The sequence below is a fragment of the Puma concolor genome, chromosome E1, assembly GCF_028749965.1.
Source record: "Puma concolor isolate L17-30 chromosome E1, mPumCon1.1.hap2, whole genome shotgun sequence".
Classification (NCBI taxonomy): domain Eukaryota; kingdom Metazoa; phylum Chordata; class Mammalia; order Carnivora; family Felidae; genus Puma; species Puma concolor.
The window spans coordinates 38480381-38507568 of NC_141680.1; the positions used below are offsets into that span (position 1 = coordinate 38480381).

Here is a 27188-nt window from a genome sequence, read left to right on the forward strand (position 1 = left end):
AGGAGCAGGAAGGTTCACTTGGTGGCTACCTTTTTTTTTTTCTTTTTTAAGAACTAGGATGATGCTACACACTGCAGCCCACCCTACTGGTCAAAATGAGAAACTGCATCATAAAAGACCACTTTTTAGAAGGAGGGGGAAAAAAAAACTTTTCAGTTTGTTCCCCTGGGTATTTTCCTGTCCAACCCCCCACTGACAGGTGTAGTTCATTTCTGAAATATTATTAAGCTATGCTGCACTTTTGGTTGTTGGATTCACAGATGTTGTAGTGACTGTGCTATAAGCGTCTAAGCAATTTGATTCCATTTCTAATCATTTGGACTGCTATTCTCTGCAATGATATCCCTAAAAGTTCTTAAGAAGGCTGTTATTCTCAGCATGTTGAAAATAATACAATTAGTAAACAGTATCATGAGCTAAAAACCTTAACGTTAAGCTCAATTTATTTCTTGTACATTCAAGATCTAGTTGGAGCAGCTTTTTAAAAGAATGATAAATGGGAACTTTCTTTACCTGACCTATCATTTGTTCTGTAGACTTAATGACATTCAGTACTATTACACTCACTGCCAGGGCCTTGGGGGAAAAAAAGAATATTTATACATTGAGTTATGGCTAGATGTTGGGGGGCGGGGGATGGCCAGGAAGTCAGGCTGCATCGAATGGAGAAGAATTTGAGACCTTCACTACACATGGATTAATCACAAGGACTAACCACGTAAATCCAAATGGATATTTAGAAATCAGTGAAGCTTCTAAGATGTTCTGTGGGAAACACCATACGTTTTCTAATGCATGAGTGTGTGCAAAATGTTATCTAATTTATAACACAAGTGTTGACAGAACTTTAGCTTTGGTGTTGCAAATGGGCTCCATAACATATTTACATGTGAGGAACATTTCACATATATGGGCACATATGTACCCAACCTATTCTAGTTGGTGTTATATTCAATAACTTAGGTGAATGGTTATAATAAGGAATAATAAGCAGTGGTTTTTCTAATCTTACCTTAGTTCAGCTTTGGGAACTGCATTACCATTAAATTGGTCTGTGAAAACCTGGCAATATTAATGCTATGAAGCATGAAAACTAACTGGATTTGGATCAGGGACCTTTATTTATAGCATTTTCTTTAGGATTTATTAGTTTAAAGAGGGAGCTGTGTGTCTCACGGGTTCTTAAATATTAAATAGAGTCAGAAGTCGTGTGTTCCTTTCCAACAGCAACAATAAAAACAAAGAACAAAAAATTGCAGACAATTCTACATTAATTTCAATTTCCTGAGTTTATCCAGAGGTACTTGGTGAAGTGATAGCAAACCCTAGGAATTTTGAACCACACCATAGAAACAGTTGGTTGCAGACGTGAATAAAGTCTTTATAATAGAGCTCACAATTAATTAGAAGTAAAAGATGATGGCTTCATACTAACGTGGAAAAACCATTGAGCCTTTACATGTTGAATAAGCAAACATATACTTATATGTTTTATCTATTTGTTAACTGTCATGTTACTTTTTATGCTTAAACTGCTTTCAGTCTGTTTTCAGTTCTTTGGTAAAGTTGTCATTATGGCCTGTTTTTGTCCCTAAATAGTACCTGTAAGTTAAGAATCAGATGGGTTTGCTATGAGTCAAAATAGTTACAAGGGGAACATCATCATGGTTCATTTTTTTCCCCCTGTTTTATTTGGAATTGAATTAGGAAATGAAAGTTTTTAGCAATCTAATTCACTTCTCCATAAAGTTTATGGAGCAGCAACAGCTGGTTGAATCCATGGCAGAAAAAAGCCAACTTCTAGTGGCCAAGCTATTGTTTCAGAGTTGGGGGGGGGGTGGTGGTGGGACTCATTAACTGTTAATGAAAACACAGGGAATAAAAACAAATAGCACAGAAACCCTAGCAAATAATTACCTCACACCTGACACAAAGCTGCTTTATATTTCTGCTCCAAACTTCAGAAATTCCCAACTTATCATTCTATGGAGCATGGATGAAATTGAGTTTGACTCTCAGGAACGAACAATAGAGAAATCATCCCCCTTATAGGCCCCTCAGCACGATACTCAGAGGAGAACTGCCATTGAATATACTGAGGAGTGTATCCGGTGCCCAATTCTTATGACACTTAGGGTAGAGCAGCAAATTACCAGCTAATAGCAGATGAACACTTGATATAGTTTCCCCAGATCTTGTACAGAAATACAAAGAAAAGGGACCAGAGGTGGTGGATGTGATTAATGGAGATATTGTGTGTTAGAATATATATCTGTGTAGAAATATATTGATTCTGAGCAAGTTGCAATGGGAAAGTGTGTCTCCAGTGGCAAGGGGTCTTGCTTGTGAGAAAGCCACTCTAAGCAGATGGAGTTCTAAGCCCTAATTGTAGAGCTGCTGAATGGAAGTGTCTGTCACTATAGTTTGTGATCATTTATGTCTGATCCCACTGGACAACGGTAGTGGCCACTTGGAACTGCGATTCTCAGAGCTGCAGATGAATCCAGCGACCACTTGCGGTTATGTTTTAAGGAAAAATGATGTTCTAAACTTAAACAAATCCAAAATGACCACAGTAATTGCCTGTTCTCCTATAAAACTTTTCACCCATGCATCTTGAGTAGTTGTAATCATTTTAATTACACGGGAGTGTCTATTTATATACTGTTATAGGCTTTTTTTTGTGTGTGCCCAAGGGAGTTGGGCCACTTGATGTGACACTAAAAACACTTCTAGCAACATTTCCATCATCAGGAACTAATTATGCTTGGATGTAAAACATATTTTTAAATGTTTCCCCCACCACAACCATTTTTAGTACTGACCCAGGCTCTGTTTTTGCTGCATCGAGTTGTATACCTTTGCTGTTGATACTTTACAAAAGCATGGCCTTATATTTGGCACAGGAATGGCTGTTAAAAGCCCCCCTTGGGTAACTATGTCCAGAAACCAGAGGAACCACATGGAAGTGACTTTTCCATTTGAAGTTGATAAATCAAATGCCAAATTCAGGCAGGTATTTTGGACGAGATTTTTTTTTTAAGTTTATTTATTTTGAGAGAAACAGAGAAAGTGTGAGTGGGGGAGGGGCAGAGAGAGAGAGGGAAAGAGAGAATCCCAAACAGGCTCCATGCTCAGCACAGAGCCCAATGCGGGACTCCATCTCACGAATTGTGAGATCATGACCTGAGCCAAGATCAAGAGTTGGATGCCTAACTGACTGAGCCACCCAGGCGCCCCTGGATGAGATTTTTTAAATGGAGACTCTAAATCCAATTGAATTGGATTCTGGAACAGAAAAAGAACATTAGTGGAAAAACTGGTGAAATCCAAATAAAGTCTATAGTTTAGGTAATAGCAGTGTACCAATGTTAATTTCTTGGTTTGGACATAGCCTAGTTATGTAAGAAATTGACATTGGGAGAAGTTGGGTGAAGGGTGTGCAGGAACCCTCTGTACTATCTTTGCAATATTTACAATAAATCTAAAATTATACCAAAATAAAATTTTCATTTAAAATACAACAAAACAGGGGGCCCAGGTAGCTCAGTCAAGCGTCCAACTCTTGATTTCAGCTCAAGTCATGATCCTAGGTTTGTGGGATGGAGCCTGTTTGGGATTCATTCCCCCACCTCTCTCTCTGCCCCTCTCCCCCACTCGTGCACTCTCTCTTTCTAAAATTAAAAAATTATGCTCTGGTTTCTCTTCAGATCGCATAAATCTTTCGCCTTTTACTAAAATTAAAAAATTAAATAAGTAAGTAATTAAAACACAACAAAACAAAGCCCCTCCTGATCTGCTTATTTAAAAAAAAAAAAAGTCTGGAATGCTAGAATATGTAAGAGTAGTTTTGCAAATTTCTGAAGCCAGCAGAAAATTGAGTCTAGAACGATTGTTGATAATGTTCAGTATATCCTACAAATGTTAAATTTTGCTTGGCAACCCAAACTGCTACTTCTTTTTTTTTTTTTTTAATGGATTTTGGTTTGGCTCAAATTTTTAAAATTCCTTTAACCTCACACACAGCTCACTTTCAGGTTACTTGCCAAAGCAGTCCATTAGGTTGTATTGATAATATAATTTCAGTGGATTTGTAGTGATGTAAAATTTTAGTCATTTAACCTTCAGTCCAGGTTTTGAAAATTTTTCTGGTTATAAAGGTGAAATTTTGCAGTGATACTTTAAGCATAACTGTAATCAGCTTTGTATCCTGATCAGTAGCCTAATGAAGGAGAGCATTTCTTCTGGCTCTGACCAGCAACTACTGTGTGAGGTGGTGGTGGTGGGTGCTGTTGTCTTGTTTTAAACTTTTCTTTTCCACAATAAAGCCCATAGTTTATTTCTAAAGTCCTGTATATGCAGGTGTTCAACTCAGTTATGGACAAGCTACCTACCATTGAGAATTCGTAGAGGAGTCTAGATACGATCATCTAATTTATGGAAAGAGAAGGCCACAGCCATTCTCTTTTCATCATTTTATATCCTCCCTATCCTTCCAGTTTAATTGTAGGAAATAAACCTTTAAAGTGAGGCAATACAGATTCTATGTAGGTTGTTTGGTTTCACTGCTCCCTCGTTGAGATCCAGGGCCAAAACTCTACAGTGTTTACGGAGATTAGCATTGGTGATTTCCTTTGGAAATTAGTATTTGAGATAATATTAAATTCAGTTGAAAATCCCCTTTTCATGTTTGTGAAATGAACTGAGCAGCTGTTGGTGTCCTTTTATCAGCACACTGTACCTCTGTTTGGGGGATTTTAAGGAAACCATTTGCAATGCAGAGTCTTTTCTTCCGGTTTCTGAATGATCGAACATCTTCCATCTGAACCTTTTAAAGTATCATAATAGCATGGGCCACTTCTACAAAATATAATCCAATGTATGTTGAAAACACCCAAAAGGGATTAGCATTGTTTTAATTGCATAATTCAGTATTGCATATACATTACCTTTCATCAAAGCCATTTTACAGAACAAACATTACCTTCTTAGGGCTTTTAGAATTCCTAAGAGGTTGGTTGCATGGGCTGTAAACTAGAATTATAAAGAGAGAACTTTCTTAAGATTGCAAAACAAGTAGTGATTTAAATTGGAATAGAATCCAGCAAAGTCTAGGTTCTCTCTGTTTTTAAGGCTCTTAGTTTTCAGAGAAGGGAAGAATACTGGCCTTGTTACATTATATTATGTATAGGTTAACCCTTTGTGTGATTTATTCTATCCTATTTGGAAATATATAGAGAAACAGGCATTCAGAGTAAAGGCTGTAATTAATGGAAGACAAGTAAATACGAATGCATATTTATATAGCTGTGTTCTCATTTTAAGTGTGATGGAGAAGTTTCTTACTGGTGGCAAGAGGTCTCCCCACTCTCTGATAACCGTTTCTAAGTTCTAGTTAGTTGAATGGAAAATTTCCCAGCCAGGTAAGTTGGTTCTTATTTATTTTTTTCTCATATGTTAATGGATAGTGGCCATGTTATCTTTTGGGGTTTGGGGGTGAATGGCAGAAGAAATCTACGAAGACCTTTATAAAGATGTCCCAAGTGTGACCTGACTTTTGTCCTTTTTTATCCCTCAGGGGGAGACCAAGCTGAAAGTTTCCTTGGACAGGACAGCTCTGATGATAACCATAGTGGAACTCATGGCCCCACTCTCACATCAGATGCACCTTTTTTGCCCGATTATCAGGATGAGGGTGAGTGTCATCTTCCTGGATCTTGGGTTGACCGCACTTTGTTACTTTTTGTCTTGGTGTCTTTGCCTTTTGTCATTTTGAACCAAGCTGACTTCAGTGAGTTTTCTGTATTGGTAATCACTAGTTTGCAAAGAACAACTATTTGTTTAGTTGTGGTGCTGATCCTCCTAGGTAAGTCAATACTTCTGAAGCTAATGTAGTTAGGGAAACACTAATTCCATGCTGGAGCAGGAAGACGTCGTTATTGATCTTTTTATAAGAACTGTAGCTCAAAAGCTAAGAGGACATTTTAAGATTGCCCAGTTCACCGTCTTACAGCTTTCTTAGTTTCACAGTGTTGCATGAGAATTGGAGCTTTCATTTGGTGATTATTGGATTATTGATTTGTTGTGGATTATTTGAGACCCTTGAACCGATAATATTATAGTAAGATATGATCTTTATCCATGCTTCTCACCTATCCCTCTCTGACCATGTTGGTGTTATTCAAAGGGAAGTGGAAGCCACAAGAACCACAATGTAAATCTTCATGTAGCATTCTTTTTCCTTGAAGATTTGGGAATGAGGGGCGCCTGGGTGGCGCAGTCGGTTAAGCGTCCGACTTCAGCCAGGTCACGATCTCGCCGTCCGTGAGTTTGAGCCCCGCATCAGGCTCTGGGCTGATGGCTCAGAGCCTGGAGCCTGTTTCCGATTCTGTGTCTCCCTCTCTCTCTGCTCCTCCCCCGTTCATGCTCTGTCTCTCTCTGTCCCAAAAATAAATAAACGTTGAAAAAAAAAAATTTAAAGATTTGGGAATGAGAGGAGTTAAATAATTCAACTGTTACAAACATTACTTTTATATTAAATTTTATATTACATTGGTATGTAATAGAGTGGGATGCAAAATATGCATTAATTTTTAAGATACATGAATATAAAAATTTTGTCTTAGTGGCTGCTAGTTTCTGGCTCAGGCTCAGATATCCCAAGGGTGGGGGTTCACTGTGCCTCTTCTGGCATCTGGCCACTTGAACAGACGGTTTGATCATCACTGATGCACACGGTTATCTTACCAAAGCCTCTCTTGTGCCTTTTCAGTGGGGGGAAAAAGGTAGAGATGCTACTAAACTGAATATTAAATTGGAATCATATTATTCACTTAGGGATTGGGAGTCAAGTTGGTAAACTATTCCTTATTTCTCTTCATTAGCCTGTAATCTTTTAATTTATTTTTCTGTCAGATTTCCCTATGACTTTGGCATTTGCCGAGAGTTCACAATCCCTAATTCCTTTTTCTCTTTAACATAACCATTAATTCTTTTTTTTTTCTGAAGCTTTTGTTTAAATTCCAGTTAGCTAATATACAGTGTGATATTAGTTCACTTATCCATTAAATATCATTTCATTTAGCCCATTCGACAGTTCATATTTTCTCCACATCAGAACTATGAATTCCATTGTGCAGAAACATTTTATTTTGCTTGAGATTTGTATACTAACGTGGTTAGTAATACCCAAGTTTTAAAAATTGGGGCTTACAATTTAGGATCTGTATATTGACTCAAGTATTACACTTAAAAACATTGTTTGGATTGAAAGCTTAATAGTTGCACTGGTGGTTTATTATAATTTTAGAAAATTAACAGTGCAAAACATTAAAAAAACCAACCTTCCATTTGTTTTTGATTAACCTAATGCTTGACAGAATTAGAACAGTAGCACCTCATTAATCCATAGGTCACTTATTTGGTACTTCCAACTTTCCCAAACACAGCTGAGAACACAATAAGTTAGCCAGAAGGACCTCTAAGTGGGAATAGATGTTCCCAAGTGCTGTGTTAACACTTACATATCATATTCTTGGGAAGACCCCGGAGGCCCTCACTGGGATTCCTCTTCTTACAAATTTCCTTTTTTTTTTTTTTTTAAGTTTATTCATTTATTATTTCAGAGAGAGTGAGAGAGAGAGAACATGTGCGCACACACCTCCACAAGAAGGGGAGAGGGAGACAGAGAGGGAGACACAGAATCCGAAGCAGGCTCCAGGCTCTGAGCTGTCACTACGGAGCCCAATGCAGGGCTCGAACCCAAGAACTGTGAGATCACGGCCTGAGCCAAAGTCAGACACTTAACCGACTGAACCACCCAGGCGCCCCTCCTCTCCTTACAAATTTATAACTATTACCATGTTTTGATTTCTCAACCCACAGTAGGTTGAAACATCAAGTTAGAAGAAGGGGCACTTTAGAGGCATCAATTAAATAATATGGAGGTGAGAAAGAAGAAAACAACTAAAAACTTATACAGAAAACAAAATCTGTAAAGAAATAAAATTTATATAGGAACTTAAAAACACTGAGGCCATATCATACTGTAGAAATAAGTGGCCCAAACTAAGAGCTCAGTGCCTTAATAAAGTAAAACTTTTTTAGCTAGCATTTATTGAGCACTGTGTGCCTTGTATCTGTGTTCTAAGTACTTTGCATATATCACCATTTAATCCTGTGAAGAGCCCTAAGAGGTAGATATTAGGATTAGCCTCATTTCACAGAGAAGGAAACGGAGACCCAGGGAGGTTAACTTATCTAAGATCACACAGCTAGTAAGCAATAGTGCCAGGATTTATACCTATGCAGTCTAGCTCTAGAACCTCTGCTTTTAACCACTCTACTATCTTTACCACTCTCCTTATCTATGTTGGAGATAAAGATAAAGATAAAGAAGATGGATTAATGTCTCAGACATGTTGGGGGCACCTGGGTGGCTCAGTCAGTTAAGCATCTGACTTCAGCTCAGGTCATGATCTCCTGGTCTGTGAGTTCGAGCCCCGCATTGAGCCCTGTGCTGGCATCTCAGAGCCTGGAGCCTCCTTCAGATTCTGTGTCTCCCTCTCTCTCTATATCCCTACCCTGCTCGTGCTCTGTCTCTCTCTGTCTCAAAAACAAATAAACATTAAAAAAAAATGTTTCAGGGGCGCCTGGGTGGCTCAGTCGGTTGAGCGTCTGACTTCGGCTCAGGTCACGATCTCACGGTCCGTGAGTTCGAGCCCCGCGTCAGGCTCTGGGCTGATGGCTCAGAGCCTGGAGCCTGCTTCCGATTCTGTGTCTCCCTCTCTCTCTGCCCCTCCCCCGTTCATGCTCTGTCTCTCTCTTTCCCAAAAATAAATAAACGTTAAAAAAAAAAAATTAAAAAAAAATGTTTCAGACATTTTGGTTAAGACTATACAGATACGGAAAGTTTGCTTAAAAGTAGTTTCATTAAAAATAGTTGAAATTAAAAAAAAAATAGTGTTAAAAGAGGTAAACCTAGTATCTGGAAAATTCCAAGGTGGAAACTTTGCTCCATAATAGTTCCCGTAAGAGAGGAGCTAACTATATTAGTAATATTAAATTCTTACTTCATTGATTTTAATTTATAGTTTTGTGCCTAAAAGTTAAGAGAATTCTCAAAAAAAAAAAGTTAAGAGAATTCCCAAAGGGACACAGTCAATGCCAGAGGTAGGAATAGATTGTTTATATGTTAGAAATTTGATTGTAGGATGTTGAAATAATGTTTATTTTAAAATATTTTTTTAATTTCACTTTTTTAAAGTTTTTATTTAAATTCCAGTTAGATTGGGGCGCCTGGGTGGCGCAGTCGGTTAAGCGTCCGACTTCAGCCAGGTCACGATCTCGCGGTCCGTGAGTTCGAGCCCCGCGTCGGGCTCTGGGCTGATGGCTCAGAGCCTGGAGCCTGTTTCCGATTCTGTGTCTCCCTCTCTCTCTGCCCCTCCCCCGTTCATGCTCTGTCTCTCTCTGTCCCAAAAATAAATAAACGTTGAAAAAACAAAATTAATAAAAAAAAAAATAAAAAAAAATAAATTCCAGTTAGATAACATACAGTGTAATATTAATTTCAGAGGCACAATGTAGTGATTCAACACTCCCACGCAACGCCCAGTGCACATCACAAGTACACTCCTTAATCCCCTTCATCTGTATCACTCACACCCGCCCCCCGCCCCCGTAACCGTCAGTTTGTTCTCTTTAGGTAAGAGTCTATTTCATGGTTTGCCTCCCTCTCTCTTTTCTTTTTTTTTTTTTCCTTGCCATTTGCAATGACGTAGATGAAGCTAGAGAGTATTACACTAAGCAAAACAAGTCAGTCAGAGGAAAACAAATACCATACGATTTCACTCATATGTGGAACCTAAGAAACAAAGGAGCAAAGGGGAAAAAAAGAGAGGGAGATAATGTTTTAATATGAGTTTCTGCAAAGCACTGAAACCAGCACAGTACCTGAGTGCCTGATGCATAGTGGGCACGATAAATGTTTGTTTCCTTCCCCTAAAAAGTAAAGATACATACATTTCCTGTGACATTAAGGAGGTTTTAAAGATGTTAAAATTTTCAGTAAATGCTATATCCTAGACATAACTAGATTTTACCATTATTGAGAACAGTAACATTTGATATGCTACTTATTAAATACTTATTTAGAGATTACAAGGTACTACCAAGGCACTGTGCTAAGCAGTAAGTGAAATATGCAGTAAAAAAATCAGACATAGTCCCTGTCCTATGGAGTTTACCATCTCATTGGGAAAACACACTGTTATGAGCAGACAAATGAACAAATATAAAAATGTCTTCATTTGCTGGGGAAATAGCTAAGGCGATCCTTTAGGAAGAAAAGATATTCTTTGACTTTTTTGTTGTGTCCATTGTTTTAGACTTTTGGAACTTTATATCTTTGTTAGAAAAGGAAATGTCACTGTTAAAATATTTCAGCTTTGTTGAATTCCACCTCCAGCCAGAGCAGTATCCTAAATGTACAATTATAAAAGGACACACGGTCTGACCCATCCACCCATAACGTCAGTGTGAGAAGCAATAACCATGGTGCGTGTCGTGTTTGGATCATGCTTCTGTGAAGGCTACAAAGAGCTCTAGAAGCATATAGAAACCTGGCCAGGTGCACAGCTCAAAAAAAAAAAAAAAAAAAAAAAAAAAAAAAAAAAAAAAAGAAAAGAAAGAAAGAAAGAAAAGAAAAAAGAAAACCAAGGTTACAGGCTAAACCATGCATAAAAATGAGAGCATGTTGCTACCTAATCACAATTTCTTCTCCTTTTCCTTTTCAAATGCCCTCAATCTGAGAACAGCAGGCTATACCCTGTGGAGAGACACCCACAAATAAGAGCATAGTCACAGCATGGGAATGAAAACTTACTAACAAGTAATAACATTTAGATTTCTAAACCTAAGGAGGCGTAGTTTCTACCATATTGAAGTTTACTATGAAACACTGGATATAATTAATGTACAAAAGCCAGCCAGCTATGAAGCTCAAGATCTAATTGCTTTCATTGTCCAAAATATACGATGGATTTTAATGTGTCCATAAAATTATTTCATTAGTATACATTTTTAAAAGATAAGTGTACGTATATATATTTTTTGCAGATCAGTTGGGGAAGGTACTCTATAAACAGGGTATAGTGACTCCTTCTGGAAGAAAAAGAAAAAATAAAATTATTTTCTGGGAGAAGAAACCCAGAGTCTGTAACGGTATATTATTTATTATGTATTATATATTATCACATTCTAATTAAAGAAAAAGGAATGAATGGATATTGGACAAATAAATCTGGGAAGAAGTAAGAAAGAATGTTTTTAGAGTTTAGTTTTACATCAGGCTGTCAAAAGTTAGAGAAAGTTCTTATTCTCCAGTGAAATGAAAAATAGAATCAGAATTGTTAAATAGCTATAACCGTTTTTGGAGAAGAGTAATAATGAATATGTGAAAACCTGTTTTTGATCAATTTGTTATATGCTACTCGATTTCAAAGAAATTGCAGACCCATTTAACAGAGGCCATTTTTAACTCCAGGCCCCTTTTGAAAGGTACATTAGAAAATATATAGAACATTTTGAAAATGAAGAGAATCCGTCTTTCACAGCTTTATGTTTAGCACTTTCCTTGTTTTTACATTTCTGTTTTCATTTTAGTTCTGAAATAGAAGTCTGTTTTTGGATTTGATATTATGAACAACAGTAGACTAGCTTTTGTTGATCCTTGTGTGTTTCATTTCTATAGTAATAGGAAGAGAATAGTATTTTAATATCTTCCCTAATGGCAGGAAGAATGTATTTTCAATAAAACTGTATTAGTATTGTGAAATAAAAATGGACTTAATTTATTGATTAGACTTTTTTGGCTGGAGTTCATGTTTGTCTTAAATTTCATTGTACCAAAGTTAGAATCATGCCGTCTGGGAGTCGGAAAGGATGATAGTAGCAGGAACCATTTATTGAGCACTGTGCTACCCTAAGTGCTTGTTGTGGATCATCTCGTTTAATTCTCAAACCAGCCTAAAGAAGATCCTGTTATCCCCATTTTACAGGTAAAAAAAGAAAAATTGAGGTTTAGAGAAATTAACTACTTGGCCAAGAATGGAGTACCCAATCCACCGGTAGAGGGTGGAGGCAGGGTTCCAACAGAGTGCTGCATTGTGAAGAGTTTTGGTTAGCTGCATAGTTTTCCTCTGAAACACCCATTCTTATGGGCTTTGCATAACATTCTCCTTATTGCTTTTATTCCAGCAAATATAGTGTTCATTTACAAAATAAATGTTTTCAAAGCTAAAACCTATCCTCTAAATACCACTTCAACTGCATCCTTTGATATGTGCTACTTTCATTATAACTGACAATTCCTTTCTAAGTGTTTTGTAATTCCTTTGATGATATCCTTTTAAACCTACGTGTTATTTAGAAGCGTGTGTGTGTGTGTGTGTGTGTGTGTGTGTGTGTTTTCCCAGTTTTTATTTTGGTTTGTTTTTAGTTTACAGGGATTTTTAAACCTGCTTTTCTATTTTGAAAAAATAGTCTAAGAACATATATTATAGTCTTATAGTCTAAGTCTAATATAGTCTTATAGTCTTATAGTCTAATATAAGAACATATATTATGTTCTTATAGTCTAAGAACATATTATTTACATTCTTGGGACTTTGTTGAGATTTCTTTTGTGGCCTGGTAATGATCAATTTATGCTTATGTGCTGTGTGGCTCCCCCAGTATTTATTTAACACACTCACTATTTTTATACTTATAAATAGTATTCTTCAAATCTTTTATATCCTGGCTTTTCTTTTATCTGCTGAAAGTTTGGCATTAAAATCTCCAACTATAGTTGTAGATTTATCCATTTTTCTGTGTTTTGTTTTACATTTTCAAGGTCATATTATTAGATACTTATAAAGACCTGTAATTTGTTTTAAAAGGTTTCCTCTTATTGAACTGAAATCCTATCTCTAGAATTTCCATTTATTAAGCTAGACTACTCATAGCACCCCTGATAGACTTTCCGCTCAAGGAGTAAAAAAAAAAAATGTTTGTTCACAAGCCACTTTGAGACCCCTGTTGCTCTGAGTCATGTATGAGGCCTGATTTTGGCATTAAATCATGTTGTGTCACAGAATAAATAAACTGCACATCTTACAGTGTTTACTGAGGTATGTGAATTAACGACGCAGTGGTTAGCAGTAAGTGACCTTACTGATCAGGTAAATCTTAGGCCAAATCCTGCTGATGACTTTGGAAGAAAATGTGCATATTTTAGGGCTGCTCTACTTGGAATGTTAAAAACCTATTGCAGGCTCGGTCATTGGTACCCTAGTAGGTGGAGAGAGTTAATGGCCTAAATACAACAAGTTATTTGCTTCCTTCTCACTGATAGGGTCAAGCCCACTATTTTTGTCTGTGTGTGTGTGTGTGTGTGTGTGTGTGTGTGTGTGTGTGTGTGTGTTAGTTACATAAACTATATGAAGATATTTAGAATTTTTAGTTCCTTTTTATTCTATGATGTGAAAATAATGCATGTGACTCAAAATAGTCGCTCTCCATATTCAAATATGTAAATAAATATACGTGCATATATACGTGCATTCAAACGGTATTTATCTCATTTTCTTTTTATTCTTCAGACAGTTGCTTTCATCTTTGCTGCTCACAGGTATATTTTTCTTTAGTAAAGGCACATGACTCCTGTCAACCCTGATGGAGTTTATGTGTGTGTGTTTATGGTACGCACTGTGGAAGAACGCAAAGCTTCCTTCCTTCCACATCTGTGTTTTTGGAGCCAAAGAACAAATCCTACTGTAAAATACATACTTTCATAAGCATGGTATTTGTGAACAAGTTTCTGTTGGCTTTAGGTGAGTCCGTCAGATCAGATCATTGGAAGAAATTAAGGACTCAATGTTGAGTTAACTGTGATAAGGGTAAGTAAGCTGTCACTCAGGATCACAGTGGCCTCCTTCATGAAGATAAATGTCTTATTAGATCGAAGACATCATGTCGTTTATATAGTCTGGTATAAATCACAGATGAAGATGACAAACTGGGTTTCAAAGTTGACAGTAATTTATATAACTTAAACAAATGATTACCAAGGATTATACATGTTTTGTGAAGAATAAAAAAACAATAACAATTATCTGTCTATGAACAACCCATTTTTCATTCTTCAGCATGGCATGTTGGGCTGTTAGTGCATGTTTAAAGTCTAACCTTCTGTCCAGTACCCAGTAAAGTATTCTTTCGTGTGTTGATGGCTGGATATCTTCCGTAATGCTTTTTTTCACTATAATATACTCTATAGAGTTAACCCAAAGTTTTATATAGAATAATGGCATTTTACAGCTGGAAGAGGCTTGGTAATCACCTAATCTAATCTCTGTTTTACCAAAGAGGAAACTAAATTCTAAAGAGGCTAAATTCCTACATCTCATGTCTAGCAAGATAGAACCAGGATGGAAACCAAGACCACCGCCTGGGAGTGGCCTTCCCAGACCCACACTGCACACCTTCCCTCACCTGCATGATCTCAACAAGCTTTTCAGAGCAGTCCCCAACAGCTTTGCAGGAGACTTGATCATGGCTCTTAGGCTATTTCTTGCAAGTTCTTCAGACACACAGGTGTCTCTCTGGCCTTTGTATGTTCTTATTCTCTTCCCAGAATGATTTGGGGGTATTACATTTTATAAAGAATCCCAAAGAGTTCCATAAATGCTAGCAGTTATAATGATGAGAAGCATACTATCAGCCTCTGAATTGATTTGACATAGAACTAATTAGTTATCTTTTTTTGGCCTTTTTGTCCATGTTATAGATTTTAATATACTGCCAATGAAGAGTTGGCTATTGAATACCTATACTGAATGTCCTTTTATTCAGTCATGAGTTTAGAGACTGTGTGGAGGATACAAAGAGGAATAAGATATGATCCCTTTCCTAAGTGAACAAATAATCTAGTTGAAGAGAAAAGATTAGACTCCCCCACAACAAACTATACAGTACATAATCAAGTGCTGATTATCAGGGACAGAATTTGCAGGGGGAAAAAAAAAACAATTGGTTAGACTTGCAAGCTTGGAAGAAAGTCAAGATAATATTTGGCCTGCGCTGTGGCCAAAGTGTTTTTAGAAGTCGATTCCAGGCTGGGAGTGTGCACAGAAGTCCATTCTCTGAAAGGTCAAACCTTTATTGAGCTTCCACTATAATTAGGGGCGAAATAACAGTGGCCATTTTTAAGTGCAAACAGTTTATTTTTAAGTGAGTGACGTGGCAAATGAGATTAAGCCTTCTCATACTGCCTTGAGTATTCTTTGTCTGTCCAACTTGGAGTTCCCCAAATTCTAAAAAGAGTCAGCAACTCTAATGGTAATGTGAAAGTTCCAGTATATGGTTATTGAAGATGTGTGTGTGTGGTCATTACAGTGGTGGTAGCATGATACGCCATGTTTTGGTTGCTAATGTAACATATTTATCGAATTGATATATAAATCAATCAGAAGTGGGGAGGGCTTATGTATCTTTGTGTGCTGTTTATTAGAAAATCTTATATACCATGCTTAATTACCTTGCTCGTAGAATCTGTAAATGCATTATAATTAAACATAGCATCTGCCTTATAGATGAACACTGAATCACCTGAGAGTTAGCTAACTGACCTAGGACAATCATGTCTAAAGCTCAGGAATTCTATACTCTCAGGTGTGATATAGATACATGTACTTAGTTTATGTAAATATACAGTTATATTTATACTCTTTCTATTCATATATATTTTTTCAACTCTTCATGCTTTGGTGATCTTTGTTTTTCAGCTGTCCGTAAATTCTTTGGCCTGTCATAGAACTCTGACTTTTCAAGTAAAAGTAAATGTTAGTAATGCTGTTTAAAACAACGTGAAAGCACCTGTTAATCTAGAACATTATGTTCTACTAGGAAAAGATTGTTGAATTCACAGATCATTTTACACTTAGGCTCTAGATTGCCTTTCTGACTTTGAGTGACAGCCTTTTTTTCTGCTGGGCCCTACGTAGCTTAAGCCCAGATACACTAGTCTAATAGGAAAGAAAGATTATACAGAGTAGTTTCTCTGGCTTGTAAAATTGGGATTTATAGGGGAATTGTTCCTTAATGGAAAGTTTTCACTTTTAGAAGCCTTTATCCAATTTATAGATCCATTTCTATAAAACTTTAGGGTATAACTTATATGGCACAGTATATTTTAAAGGAGTGCTCTGACAGATAAACATTGTTGCTGTGGTTAATTTTATAATTAAGTTATTTTATAGTATTACTCAGATTTTTTTTTTTTAATCAACAGCACATAGGGTTAACTGGGATCGTGAGCTCTTCTCTCTACCAATGATCATTATCATCATTGAAAGACATTTATGAATGCCCAAGAACACAGTTGGGCCTAGAGATTGTCACAGCTTAGGGGAAAAAAAAATCACTTGAGTTATCTAATCTAGCCCTTCTAATGAATTCACATCATTCTTACTAATATCTCATTTAATTAATTATCAAATATAGCGATTATGCTTTGTATCCTTCCCTTGCAGGACATCTTGCCCGCCCAACTATTATTACTAATTTATTCTTCATGTCTAACCTAAACTTTTCCTTCCTTAGTTTCAGGCCATTGCTCTTTTCTATACCATCTTCTGAGACTGAATAATTCCCCTAATTCATTTATATTGTTACCTTTAGAAGGTATTTAAAGACTGTGAACGTTTATCCCCAGAGTCTTCACTTTTCCAAACTACATAAATTTCAGTTCTCTTAATCCTTGCCTCACTCTGCCCCTGCCATACTCTCTAGTCTTTGAGTATTTTATCACACTCCTTGATATTTTCCATTCCAAGGGGATCACCTAACCAAGAGAGCTGCCTTTTGGGGGAGGAAGTGCTAAAGCGTAAAATCTCATATAAACCACTAGAAGATGCCTAAGTGCTTATTTGATGTTGTTGTTGGTGATCATCTGGTGGGCACGCCAGTGTAGTGCTTGCTTTGGCATATGTTGGGATATATGTGTATTTTAATGCCTTAATGTATTATGGCCTGTTGTAATTGAATGTCTATAAAGTAGCAGTTAAGAGGGTTTTACAGACCTTAGAAGAGATCAGAATTCTCTAGCCCCCTCTTGTGGTAAAAGAAAATACTACATTTGGGCTTTCCTAGATTATTTTGTTTTAGCTGCTGAGGAAGGCTGAAATGCTTAAGTTCTCAACATATGAGCATAGATAATGAATCAAAAAAATTAAAAATTATACACACATGTATATCCCTATATATGTACCCAAGTACACATACACTAAGATCTGAGAAATTCCTGTTCTTTTATTTTATTAATGCCCTAAAACCTAAAAGATATTACTTTCTTACAACTGTCATTTCAGTATATTCTTATTATGTAAGTTAGGATGAGGACAAATAAAATAAAACTATCATCTTGAAGGTTTTATATTCCTAAATAGATAAATAAAGGAGGTTTGGATATGAGTTTTAAACCAAATTTATAGGTATTTTTTTCTTTGCCATTCTAAATGCATGTGGTTAGCATTTCTGACAGAGTTAAACAGATATCCTAAATCCTCTATAACATATTAATTTGACCAGTTTTTAAATTTATGACCGTAGCATTCCTTCTATGGTAGATGCATTTTAGATATTCATAAAGGACTAGTAAGTAGCATATAGCTGAAGGGAAGACTGAACTGGCATGCAAATAAGGTCATGTATCTTGCTGATGGAAAGAAATTTCTACAGGTAACACAAAATTACGTTTATTATTCTAGGACACCACTAAAGGTAACACCTATGTCTTGGAATAGTTGGTATATAGACAAGAACCAATGAGGGATTGTTATTAATATGCCTTACATAATAATCCAGGAAAGAGAGAGATTCAAATTAAACACTGCCCCTAAGTTGTTTTGTTTTGTTTTGTTTTGTTTTGTTTTGTTTTGTTTTGTAGAGATACTCAAAAAACTTGAGTAATGGTTTAGGTCGATTGCCTTCATGCTCAGGTCACGTGCTAATGAAAATATGGGGTCCTATCTGGAAATTCCAGGAACTCTAGAAATAAATATGGGACCATGCTTTTTAATATTAGATTTTTTTCCAAAAGGGAGATATTGAATATTGCACCAGTTAAGGCATTGCAAGAGAGGAATGGCATAGACATAGCAGAACAAAATGAAAAGGGTTTGGTCACAGGTGAAACAAGTAAGAATATTGTAATGATTTAAATATTAAATAGAAAACTGATAGTTTTGACTGATTCTCTTTTTTCTTCCCTACTTGAAGAGATGATAATTTTTTTCTTTTAAATAGGGAAATTAATTCAATTTGTGTGCTTCCCCCTTAAGATGTATGAATAAAATTTTAATCTCAGCTATTTATTAATCTCTGGTGTTGACATTCCTCTGAGCTTCTGAAGACAAAATTTAACAAACCTAAACCTCTTAATAACAAAGTATGGATCTTAATAGGAATAGTATAATTTTTATATATTTTTTTAACAAACAATAATTTGACAACATTTTTGAGATTTCTCTGTAATCAGTTTAGGTGATCTTTAAACCTGATTTTCTGATCTGTGTCAGCTTTCTCAAGCAACTGCTATATCCGATTTTTTTTTTTTCACGTAAAGCTGCACTTTTCATGAGACAGATTAAGTTGTGGATTTTCATAAAAATGGAAAGTGGAGAAACGGAAAACGGCCCTTACTTATCCCTGCGCTATTTACCACCACGTATATTTCGATTGGTTTGTTCACCAAAAAATTGTGACTGCTCTTGGACATACATTCTTTGACTATCGATTTTAAGTCATATATATGTATTTTCACAAAGCTCTCTGGCATGTATGTTCCTACCTAGAGATCTGTCTTTCCTTGGCTTTTGGAAGAAGGTTTATTTTAGAATAGTTATTTATTAACCCAAATTTACTAGTCAGTTTGAGAGTTTGAATTCTTTATTTTAGCATTAAAACGGGGAAAGTATAATGATCAGTTTCTTGGAAATTACAGTTAAGAATAATATAGTATAATAGAGAAATTTTTGCAGAAGTTTGACTTTTCTAGCTATAAAGAGGTGTCAGAGGGAGTATCATAGTCATTGTTGGTATAGAAGAGAGTTTCCTAGAAATTACATCTGAGTTCTTATTAAATGTCTTATTATAAAGAATAGTTATTTTCTTTATCATATCATTGAAGCTGAAAAGAAAGCAAGTTACTTGTTTCTTCCTTGCTCTCTCGCTCTCTATGTGTAAATACCTTCAGCTGTAAAGCAAGCATCTTTCTGAATTTTCTTAAGGAACACCAAGGCAGTTCAAGCAGCTTTTCATATGGAATCTTTTGCATGTTTGTTTCTCCAAAAATAATACATTTATTTAAATTTGATAGTGTTGCTTTTTAAGTGTTTCCCCTTAATTTGCAATTCATTAAAATTCCCTTTCATTTAGGATGAGAGACATTAAGAAGGAGCCAAACAGGGAAGACTTTTTTACTACATTTTTAACTTGATCAAATCCTGCTTTTCAAAAAAGCAGCTTCTCAGTGCTTTTGTGTCTGTCCGATGAATGACTTATCAAATTGTACTGTAATTTAGCTCTAAATATGTTAACTTTGAAAAAAAAGATATGTTTCATTTAGCGTTAAGAGACTATACATATAGCTTGTCTTACCAGTGCAGAAAACGTTTTCCAGCTATGAAAGAGGTCCCAGCTTTATCTAATTGGGAGAGAAAAGTACATGCATGAGTAATGACTTTGCATATCTGGTGCAAAGAAATTTAGAACAAATGTTGGAAAAGTTGGTATTAATTCTAGTTCAGTGAGAAAGGTTAGGTTACTCCACTAAATTATGTCTGGCAAAAATAAATGGGGACTAGCTTGTGAAGGCACATAACATTTATAAACTTTTAAGATGTTTAGCTTTTATATCTGATGGTCTTCCTTCAGCATTTTTGTTGTTTCTTATACTCTTTTTGTTTACCTGTTTGCTGTAGGAAGTTAGTTAAGGGGGGATTGCTGGAAAGATACAAGCGGTGAGATGGTAAATTCTAAGAGTTGGGTGAGTATTGAGGCACATTTTACAGTTCACTTATGATGATTATACTGTATATTACAGTTATGACCGCTACGGTATAAATCACTATACACAACATTGCAGAGACCCAGGTCTAGCACTGCAGAAGCCAGACTGAGGTACAAAAGTTTCACAACTTGCAAGTTTTCTTTTCCTATATAAAATGGGCAGGAATTGAGTTCTGTCTGATTTAGTTACAATGTCCTTTAAACTCTTACCCAACTTATCACTCACAGTAATTTTAACATATTCTGTTTTTCAGTCCAAATGATATAAGAGCATGCTGGGTATGATTTTCAATATATGGCAAAGGTGTAAAATTAGGAAAAGATTTTTATGAAATCTTTTGCACACTGCTAAATGAATTATTGGAATTCCAATAAAGAATTAAAAAAAAAACCCTAAAAAGCAGTATGGGTTTTATTTTTCCCTCAGTCCTTTCAGGTCTCATAAATGTCTCCATGAAAGCTGTATCTGCAGGGTTAGGAAAGAATATATCCTATAATATTTACCTGATCAGGGAGATTTTTTAAAACATGGCATCTCAGTGTGAGATATTGACTGAGGTGGGCTGGCAGGTTTACTGGTCTGGCAGAAATAGCAGGTTTGCAGTAAATCCCTGTGGTGAAAAATCCCTGAGAAGTTTTTGATTAAGAAACTTTTACTATCCTTTAAAAATGAAATATGCTGGTCATTTTTAAATGATAAAAGTCAGATATTTTATGTTGTTGTCTGAGTCAGTTTCTGAAATATATTTTAATGAGTTTGTTACATGAAAGTTTCTGGATTTCTAAGATGCTAACTTAAATTATCGGTCCTTGATCCAGCATATCCAGAGAACATATGAAAAGAAATGATAAAAATAAGCCTACTCAGCAAAAGTAAGAACAAAATTTTGTATCTGAAGGCTAGGAAGCCTACATTCAGAGAAGAGTTAATAGTGTTATTCTTTTATAAATTGCATCAGTATTTTAAAGCTAGAGTAATATTATAAACTCTGCTGAATGATAAAATTAAAGAAAAATATTTTTAAAAAACGAATGTAATTTTAAAAATTGTAGTTTTTAAAAAAACAAACTAAAATTATAAAGTGGTTTTTGCTAATGTATTACAGGTTCCATTTCTCTTTAGAGTCAGTAAAAGCAACGATTAAGTTAAAATATAACATGAAGAAACTGTCAAGTGGCAAACAATTTTATTGGGCAGATGAACTGAGAAATAACATTTTGTGTAGAAGTTCATAATTAGAGTAAAGTTTATATTTTATTGAGAATTAAATTTTGAAGTCGGTGCCTACTCCTTCAAAACCCACGTGCCCAGTGGATATATTCTCCCTTTCCTTAAATTTTTTACTAACTAGTCCTTGAATGTTGCCTAGAAGCTAGTGTTCAGCCCAACTAGACTTTTAAGAAGTCTTATATGATTATTTTAAAACTTTTTAATTTAATGAGGTAAGAGCAGAGGTTACAAAGAGATCTATGTCTCAGATTGATTCCTGGTTGCTGTTGAGGAAGAGGTATGTGTCTATATACCCTCCCAAATTAAACTTAAATTTTAAGAAAGCCTCAACACCACAGTAACAAAAACTGCTCCGTAACTTGCTGGGACCCTATGTTCTACTCCACAATTTCGGGAGAAGCAGCTAAAACGATCGGCATCGTTCTTCACCTAGATAATGCTTTCTCTGCAGCTAATAGCTCCTTGTTCATCAAGGAAACGAATGTGCAGAGAGGTGACATGCTCGTCACCCACTGCTCTTTGTTCTAGGGGCTCTCAGACTGATTATATCAGCCCCAGCACTGACAAATGTCCCCCCAAACTTTAACACTATGTTAAATTGAGTTATGAGGTTTTAAGGTTACACTCCTCTGGCTGAAGGTTGATTGTCTCTGAGAGATAAAGGAATCCTGCTCAATGATAACAGAATCCTTTATCTCTTGCCATGGGATAATCCCAGTTATTGAACTCAGAGCTCTCATTATTTGGTTACTCGGTCGGTTGGTCTCTCTCTCTCTCTCTCTCTCTCTCTCTCTCTCTCTCTCTTTCCTGTGGAACGACTGGGTACTAACTTGGTTATTCACTATTCTCCACCTCCTCCCCCGGGGATATTTTAGAAAGACCCACAAGTTGCAGATGAAGGAACAAGACAACTCAAGCAAATAGAACACCTCCTTGAAATATACTCTCACTTAGGGTGTACCAACTGCTAGAAGCAAGAGAGATTTGATTTTCGTTTGCCCTTCTCCTGGCAGCACGAATGTGTAAGAGGATCTCAGAATGCAAAATGTTTCCCTTCTCCTTCCCCCAGCCCCCCAGTTCCTCATGCATGCGTCTAATCTCTGTTAAGACAAAAAAAAAAAAAAAAAAAGTTGTGACATTTGGATTGTGCTCTAAAGGCATATATTTCAGACTTGCCGTCCAGGCACAGTTTTTAGCTGCAGCCTCTCTTGGCGACAGTGATGGTGACAGTTCTTTATGCCAATCTTTGCAGTGCCAATCCAGCATGCCACTCTGTAAATGCCTTTAGAATAGTAAAAACTACCGAGTGACAGTAAGTTAAAATCTATCCGATGAGTTGTGAACGCTCGGTTTTTTCAGCCTATCATACAAACTGAAGATAACTGTTATGAGTGGAATTGATAATACCACAGAGGAAAAGTTTAGTTTAGCTGTATCCCAGGAATACTAAAGAAAGCCCTATGTGGGGAGAAGTGTTGGAACAATGCCTAACACCTAACACATTCTACAAAAGGTTTATTAGCCTGACCTTCATTAGCAACAGCAACAATCACTTAGCATCTACCTATGCTGAATACATGGCACTCTCCAAGGTGAATTAATAGTACCTGCCTTGTATAATAAATTTATTGAACCCATACCATATGCCAGACATAGTGTTTTACATACATTACCTGTAATCATCATTACTACTGTAATACAGCATAAATATTATTATTCCCATATTATAGATGAAGAAACTGAGCCTCAGAGAGAGATTAATTTGCCCAGGACCCTCAGCTAATAAAATGGATCTAAACGAGTCTCTATGCATCCAAAGCCCATAATCTTTCCAATATGCCACATTGCCTCATAGAAAAAAGAAAACAACTTTTGTTGTTTTTCCTTCAGATACTTGTGTATACTGCTAAACAGAAAAGGTAGAAGCTCTGGAGTTACCTGAACAAGGAGTAAAGTATTAATAATGGCTACCATTGAGTGAGCACCTACTCTGTGGCAGGTATTGTGCTAGGTGCTTCCACAATTTCACATAATCACCCTTTTCAGTCCAATATGCAAAAGCTAGAGGGCATTTAATTTCAGAGCTCATATCTCTTCCGCTACACCACATTGTCTAACGAGATTGTAGAGGGAGAGGAAAGGTGCTCCTGCACAATGCTTTCCAAAAGAACTTTCTGCGGTGATGAAAATGTTCTGTAATATTTACACTGTTTAATGAAATAGCCACCACCAAATGTAGCTACTGAGCACTCGACAATATGGCCAGCAAGCGTGAGAAACCGTATTTTTCGAATTAATTTAAATTTAAATATACCTGTAAATACTCACATGTAGCTAGTAGCTACCATATTGAAGAGCACGGCTCTGGACAAATGGCTTCTTCTTAATTAGATAATCAAGACAACCTGGAAATAGTATTTCTGAAACTCCCTGAGACATGGGTTGGATGGGAGTTGGGTGGGCAAGGGAGAGAAGAAAGGAAGGCTCCAGCACAGGCTGCGGCTGAGAAGAGGGTCAGAGGTGGCAGGTACGAGACTAGGCAGAAGGGCTCTCAGGTGAATTTATGTGAGAAGCCCGGAGAAAACAGGATGTGGAGTGGAAGAAGAAAAGCGACCTGGCAAAGTGCTTTAAAGAAGAGAGTATTAGAATCCATAGTTAACGGATTTGCACAGATTGAAAGGTAAATGAAGTCAGCATTTCCCCCTCCCCCCCCGACCCAGTATTCACCTGCTATAAATCATTACTCATCATTTTGATGAGTGGCTTTGGAATGGGTTGCTTAAACGGTACCGTGATGTTTGTGCATGGTGGAAGCTTGCAAGCCTCTCATCCTACGGAACTCGCAGAGCTCCTGAGTCCTAGGGCCGTAAGTTTCTGGGGTGCAGCTGGGAGGCTGTCATTTATTCCTTCACAAGTATTCATTAAGTCATATCATCTTTTTGTTTTGTGCTAGTGCCTCATCTAACCCTTCTCAAGAAATTAATTCTCCAAGGCATTAAAATGTTTTTTCATTATGAAAGTGTTTAAGCCCCCGCTAATGAGTAATGTCACTAATTTGTACATGTTTATAGTACTTGAGACTTTAAAACTCTTGTGTGATTGCATCACCCCATTTAACCCTCAGTTGTCTCATGAGGTGAGTGGCATCCCTGTCTGATCGAGGGGAAGGAAACTGAGCCTGAGATTTGTCTGGGATCACCTCACATGTGGCAGAGCTGGAAGCCAGACAGAAGCCAGGCAACAGCAGGGTCTGGGTTCTCTGACCATATTCTTGCCAAGGTAGTTTCTTGGTCTTCAGCTCCCTCCACAGTGAGCTGTAATGTGTGGGTCTCCTTTTTTCAAATTAAGAAACTGAGGAACAGGTAGTCAATAGTATTGTAGTAGCATTAGGTGGTGACAGATGGTAGATAGCTACCAAGATAGCTTACTTGGGGTAAGCACAACATAACCTAAAAAAAGAAAGATAAGGAACCGAGGCACAGAACAGTGCCAGACACGAGCCATCAAGGCTTTGAGCCCAACTGGCAATTTGCAGGAAAAACACGACAGAAGAACATGGGGAACTGTGAGCCTGCAACTAGCAAAATTCGGACAGTGGGAACCTCCAAACAATTGAACATCCCAGGTTCTTCAGTGGATAAATTATAAGGAAAAGTAAGGGATGAAGGGCAAAAAGATTTACGAGACATAACATTTTTTTTTAACATGGGCAAGATTTTTAAAAAGGAAAAGAAAAACTTAAGGTGCAGATATATCTGAACAGAGGATTTATTTCCTGGTCTGCCACTTAGTATTGTGAGCTTTATGCCTTTCTGTAAGTTGAAAGAGTGTTCCATTAGCTTCATATTTAGCAATCACTTTAAAAATACATATTTAAACATTTTTAAAAAGAAATAAGTGGGAGTTGCTCTTTTGTTTGTTGATCCTAATGGTCCTTTCTGAATGGCCATAAACTCTTTGCCCAACCAGTTTTCTTATCACACACCTTGTGGTCATCACTTAAAACGGTTCTTTGGAAAGAAAGCATTTTGGATCGAGGAGCTTTGTAATAAGTTACTAGTGTTCGGTAAACCTTGATAATGCTCGAGTTTATGGCCATCAGAACAAGGAATAATCTAGGAAAAACAGTAAGGAGAAATTATTAGATATGTTATTAATGTCCTGCTCTGAATTCTGATCTACAATCAATATAAGAATGAAAACAAACATAAAAATAAAAGATTTCAAACATGAAAGGAATGCACTTATACTGCATTGCAACATCCAGGTGTTTGAATTTGCTCTAGGTAAACCATTTAACACAAAATCAGTCCTTCACTCACAGGGGTGCTGAGTTTGCAGGGAAAAAAAATATTCCAATGAGAGACAACCTTGCAGATGTCATTTCCAATCAATTCCAAAGCTCCAGAAGATTGAAGAGGCTGGGCCATTCAACCTGTAGAATTTCCTACAGGCTATGATAGTTTCTTTTGTTTTTTATCATCTCTATTTCCCTAGCTTTGAAACAAATGAACTTATTGAGGTTTCAAGAATATAATATGGACAGGAAGATTTTGACAGCATCCTAATCAGTGGGGGTCATGCTAAAATAAACAATGCCTTTCCCTTCATTATCAGGATAGTTCTAGCAAGATGTAAGTTCTAGCAAGATGTTCATATTTGGGGTTGTTTATAATAAAAGTGGAGTTATTGATGTTTTACACCCTTGGAAGGATTATGAAGTGTTATAAAATTAGTTTAACATAACTGTTTTTAAGTTTCCCCATATTCTGCTTGGCTGGAACTTGTAGATCTTAGTTGTTTGCACGCAGAGATAGGGTGTGTGTGTGTGTGTGTGTGTGTGTGTGTGTGTGTGTGTTTGGCAGTGCTAAGTGTGTTTGTGTTTATTAACGAGCATTTTCCCCTTTAAAGTGAAAGCAATTTATAGTATTAAGACATTTTTTGCTTATAAATATATGGTAGAGATTTTGAAATAGAAGGTCAAAGTTTGGAAATGCAAGCCTTGTTTTCCCTTCCATAAAGATTACTAATGAACACTTCCCGCTAGATTATACTTTAAAAATCTGGACACTTCCTGTGTTTAACACCTACAGATTCTTACATAACTAATTATGTCAAGAATTGAAATCTGAGGGGCGCCTGGGTGGCTCAGTCAGTTAAGCGTCCGACTTCGACTCAGGTCGTGATCTTGCGGTTTGTGAGTTCGAGCCCCGCGTCCAGCTCTGTGCTGACAGCTCAGAGCCTGGAGCCTGCTTCCGATTCTGGGTCTCCCTCTCTCTCTGCCCCTCCCCTGTTCACGCTCTGTCTCTCAATAATAAATAAACGTTAAAAGCATTAAAAAAAAAAAGAATTGAAATCTGAAATGAAACTTGCGGCATTTTCTGTAAGAAAGCATGGGAAGTTGTGACAGTAATCTGTATATTCACCCAGCAAACATTTCTTGGTGCCTAGTGTGTGTCAGACACAGCCAGGCACGGAGACTACAACAGTGAATAAGATGTGACACTTACCTCCAAGAAGTACACAGTCTAGTTGGAAAGACAATATTTGAATGAGTAATTTAACTTCTTAGAAGTAAACACTGAAAATGAGGAGCATTAATTGTGTTAGAGAGCATTGTGAAGGGAACAACTATACCTGGAAAGGGAATGAGATCAGGGAAGGCCTCTCGGAGGAGGTGATATTTGAGTTACATCGTAAAAGATCTATAGGAATTTATCAGGCTGACAAGGGTTGGGCAGCAATAAGTGAAAATATTCAGGGTTGGGCAAAATTGTAGGAAGCGGCCACACACTGCAGTGTGACTATAGTACTGACTACAGTCTTTCTGGAGGGACATATCAGGGGG

The 27188-nt window shown here is 36.8% G+C and overlaps 1 protein-coding gene across 1 annotated transcript in view; it reads left to right on the plus strand.

Annotated features, from left to right (window-relative positions):
* Positions 1 to 27188, plus strand: part of SKAP1 (src kinase associated phosphoprotein 1) — a 281531-nt gene that overhangs the window by 71433 nt on the left and 182910 nt on the right. Inside the window, exon 4 of the mRNA XM_086687094.1 lies at positions 5579 to 5695. Coding sequence (XP_086543220.1) covers positions 5579 to 5695 — 117 coding nt within the window. The remainder of the gene's footprint in view (positions 1 to 5578; positions 5696 to 27188) is intronic.